The sequence below is a fragment of the Zingiber officinale genome, chromosome 1A, assembly GCF_018446385.1.
Source record: "Zingiber officinale cultivar Zhangliang chromosome 1A, Zo_v1.1, whole genome shotgun sequence".
Taxonomy (NCBI): Eukaryota; Viridiplantae; Streptophyta; class Magnoliopsida; order Zingiberales; family Zingiberaceae; genus Zingiber; species Zingiber officinale.
Window position 1 is genome coordinate 152,852,213 of NC_055987.1, and position 4,371 is coordinate 152,856,583.

Below are 4,371 nucleotides of genomic sequence, written 5' to 3' on the forward strand. Positions count from 1 at the left end.
TTTGATGTGGCCGGCCATTAGAGATTAATTGGGAAAATTTTATTTTATTTTTCTCAATTAAATCATGTCAAGGGAATTAAGGAAATTTTATTGTAATTAAATTTCCTAATTTGCCTAGGCTAAGGAATATAAAAGAAGGGGTGAGGGTGCCTTCATGAGTGACAACCTCTATTATTTCTCTCCCTCTTTTATTCCTTGGAGTGGCCGGCCATCCTCTTCCTCTCTCCCTCTTTGTGGTGGCCGAAACTCTCAAAGGCTTGGAGCTCTTGTGGCGGCCGGATACTACTTGGAGAAGAAGAAGAAGAAGAGGAGAAAGCTAGCATCTCTTGGAGCTTGGTTGGTGTTTTGTTCTTCATCCTTGGTAAAGCTTTTTGTGGCCGAACCTAGCTAGGAGGAGAAGAAGGTGGTTGGTGGTTTCTAATCTCGGAAGATCGTTGCCCACACAACGTCCGAGGTTAGAAGAGGAATACGGTAGAAGATCAAGAGGTCTTTCTAGAAGGTATAACTAGTAGTTTTTCCTTTTCCGCATCATACTAGTTATTTATGGAAATAATACCAAATACAAGAGGCTTACGTTCTAGTATTTCGAATATGTTTTCGAAGTTGTGTTCTTTTGTTGTTTTTTTTCCTTGTGATTTGATTGTTCTTTTCGGTTAACCTAAAGTTATTTTAGGAAATTAAATATTAGATTTCTATAAAAGGTTTTGTCTAGTCAGTGGTGGTTGCTCCCATATCCAAGAAAGTCATGTGCCTCGCCACGTCAGTACTGGGAACCAATTATGGAAATTAATATTTAATGGAATTAATAACTTAAGGTGATTTGGATCGAACGTGTTAAGTTCCGCAGGAGATCCAAGTCAAAACCTAAAAGAACATATAGATTAAGTTTTGGATCAAACGTGTTAAGTTCCGCAGACGATCCAAAATTTAATTTAAAAGAACACATGGTAGCTAGGAAAAGGTTCAGACCTTTGTACAAAATTTTTGTACAGTGGAACCTCTAGGTTTTCCGAGTAGCAACCAACATCCATTGGCATGAGGCCTTTTGGGGAGAGCCCAAGAGCAAAGTCATAAGGGTCCAGACCCAAAGTGGACAATATCATGTCATTGTAGAGATATGTAGACATCCTTTCGATCACAACAAATGGTATCAGAGTCATGGTCCGTATCAGATGTCATGTGGGGTGGCCTTGAACGAAGTTGAGGGTGGGTCCGGAGCAGGTCAGAATGATTGGATGTTTGCGGGGAGGCCTGAAGCAGGTCAGGGTGACCGAATGCTCGCAGTGAGGCCCGAAGCAGATCAAGGTGACCGAATGCTCGCGGGGAGGCCCGGAGTAGGTCAAGGTAACCGAATGGATGCTTGCAAGGAGGCGCAGAGTAGGTCAGAGTGACTAGATGTTCGCAGGGAGACCCAAACTATGAGAATAATTATGATCCTTCATTTGAGGGAAAAATTGTTGAGATTTAATCAAAGTCTCATATTGAAAAGATTTGATAAATATCATGGGGATTAAAAAGATGCATGATATCTCCATTGGCATCAGACCTTTTGGGGAAAGCCCAAGAACAAAGTCATGAGGGCATACTGCATAGGCTCAAAGTGGACAATATCATGTCATTATGGAGATATGTGGACATCCTTTCGATCACAACATGGGTGCAATCGGAGCTTTTGAGGTCCAGTTTCGATTAAAATTCATTGATGGACCTTGAGAACTTTCATTGCATTTATTTTAATTCCCTTAGATTTCTAAGATTGCAAGGAGTTCAAATATGCTATTTATTATTTATTTTGATTTTTCATATATGCTAAAATAAAATATTTTTAGAAGAATCGGTTAAAATAAAATATTTTTAGAAGAATCGGTGTAGAAGAGAGTAAGAAAGAGAAAAAGAAAGAAATATTGAGAGAGAAATGATAGGAAAAATAAAAAGAAAAATAATTCCGAAGCTAAAATGAAAAAAATAGGTAAAATGATATATTTTTGATAAATAAGGTAACGCCTTGTACTAAATAAAACGATAATCATGGGGAGGAAAAGTAAATAGGACATCCAGCGGTGCAATCGGGCACGGACTTAAATTCACGACACTGATCGCTTACTCGTCTGCATCAAACTGACGACCAGCCTATCCAGATCGGTTGTGGAGGAGCCACCTGGGCCGGTAGCATCCCTCGCTTTCTCCTTCCATTCGGCCGCCCTGCGCTTCAATTCTTCATCCGCCATTACGGTCCGCACGCAGCGCTCCACCTCCTCCTGAGTCACCTCGCCGGAGATCTCCACGCCTATACGCCACGTCGCGCATAAGTACCGGCAGTTGGTCTGTTGTTCGGCGAAAAAGGGCCAGCATACGACAGGCCTGCCTTCGACCACGCTCTCTAGCGTCGAGTTCCACCCGCAATGCGACAGGAACGCCGCCGTCGCCGGGTGAGCCAAAACCCTCTGCTGGTCGCACCACCCAACCACCGCTCCTCGATCCCCCACTTTCGCCGCCATCTCTTTCACTATCGCCGCAGCATCGCCATCCCGCAATAGATCCGGCCTCACCGCCCACAGGAACCGGTGCCCGCTTCGCGCCAGGCCCCACGCGAACTCTTTCAGCTGCGACTTTGTGACCACCGTGATGCTGCCGAAGTTTACGTGGAGGACGGAGGCGTCGGGTTGGGCGTCCAGCCACCGGAGGCAATCCACTTCCACTTTCCAGAGGGAGGAGGAGACGGGGGAGGAGGGGAGCGGGCCGATGGCATAGAGGTTGGGGTACTTGGAACGGATCGCGGCGAGAACAGGGCCCTCAAGAGCGGCAAATGTGTTGAGGATCAAGCCTGCGCATCGAGGGGCGTCGACGGTGGCACGGCGGACAATAAGATTGAGCATTACGTCATCAGGGTCAGTGGTGCGGACGAAGGTGGGGAAATCCCGCAGGCGGAGGTTCTCAAGGCCGGGGATCCAGTCAATGGGCGTGTCCAGGTACCCGTTCGTCAAGAAGCTTTCGTCTGTTTCATTAAAAAAAAAAAAAAAAACTTTCGTCTGTTGCCAATAAATAATTGCGAAATAAATTCTATTAATTATTTGTTCTTGTTTACGGTCTATTTCTTTAATTCGGTTAAATTTTTGTACCTTTGAGAGGCGTGTAGCCTCTGCTGATCAGGTCAGGATAGTGAAGGTAGCTCCAGCCGCCACAGGCGCTGTGCGTGAAGAAGAAGAACACAGGCACGTCGAAGTCCTCGTCGACGGTGAATCCCATACCTCCGTCGGATACGATGCTTGTTACCGGCGGCACGTCAGGCGCGCGTCCGAGGCGGGCCATGAGGTCCCTGAAGGGGCCGAGGCACGTGGAGCGCACGGACAAGGCTACCGCCGGGACGTCCTGCGTCACGTCCTGCTTGTCGGAAGGCGGCGGAGGGAGGCCGTCGGGGATTGTCTCGACGCTGAAGGATGGGCCGGCGGCGGCGGCCCATTCGTGGCCCCGGGACCGGGCGAGGCGGCGAGCGTTGTACTCGGTGAGGACGAAGGTGACGTGGAAGCGGCGAGCGAGGAGGAGGGTGGCCAGGCGCAGGAACGGGGTGATGTGGCCCTGCGCCGGAACAGGGACTAGTACGGCGTGGGGTTGGGGTTCGGCCGCAATCAATGAAGACATGTATTTTTGGATTCCTCTCGCGTCTGCAGCTCTGATCCTGTGGATCGGCAGTCAATATATCGATATTAAATTATGACTAATATATGTGGAGAATACGTGGACGCCACTCTTCTTGATCTAATTACTAGTTAGAATGGATCATATTATATTTTATAAATTAATTATATTTTTTTTCTATTTTCATATTTAATTTTTAAAAATTATCTTTTATATCAATAATTAATTATATTTTTAAAATAATATGTATTAATTAAATATTTTAAATTTATTTTCTTGTTGGCCCAATTCTGACCATTAAAATTTATTGGTACTTAAAGCTTCAGATCACATTAAATAACATGGTACGGCGACTCATTTCAGTACCTGTCTCGACGTAAGCTGTGGTCTTAAATGTTCAGTGCACTGACATCTATTACTTTTTAATTCTTAGCTTTTTCGCCACCGGGCCAACATCATCTGCGACTCTTCAGAGAATAAAATCTCCGCTAGAGAAGTGCGACAAAAGTTGCCATGAACCTTGTCTTCAATAAATAAATAAAATATATCACACAATTATTAGCATAATAAAATGAATATATGATAGCAAAAATTGATATTCTTCATCCAACGGTCCCACGATTATATATGAAAAAATAAATCAAGAAGTTATCGTTGACCGTAAGAGCTTTTTTTCTTCGATTTCACTGAAATTCGAACTCTTATATTATGATAATAATTTTGCTCTACACTAAC

The 4,371-nt window shown here is 44.8% G+C and overlaps 1 protein-coding gene across 1 annotated transcript; it reads right to left on the reverse strand.

The window, feature by feature from the left end:
• Positions 1–1,997: 1,997 nt before the first annotated feature.
• Positions 1,998–3,639, reverse strand: LOC122038019 (linamarin synthase 2-like). Its single transcript, XM_042597559.1, has 2 exons — positions 3,120–3,639; positions 1,998–2,995 (listed from the first exon to the last, which is right to left on the reverse strand). The coding sequence occupies exons 1-2, from the start codon at positions 3,637–3,639 to the stop codon at positions 2,085–2,087; spliced, it is 1,431 nt and encodes a 476-aa protein (XP_042453493.1). The 3' UTR covers positions 1,998–2,084.
• Positions 3,640–4,371: the final 732 nt, after the last annotated feature.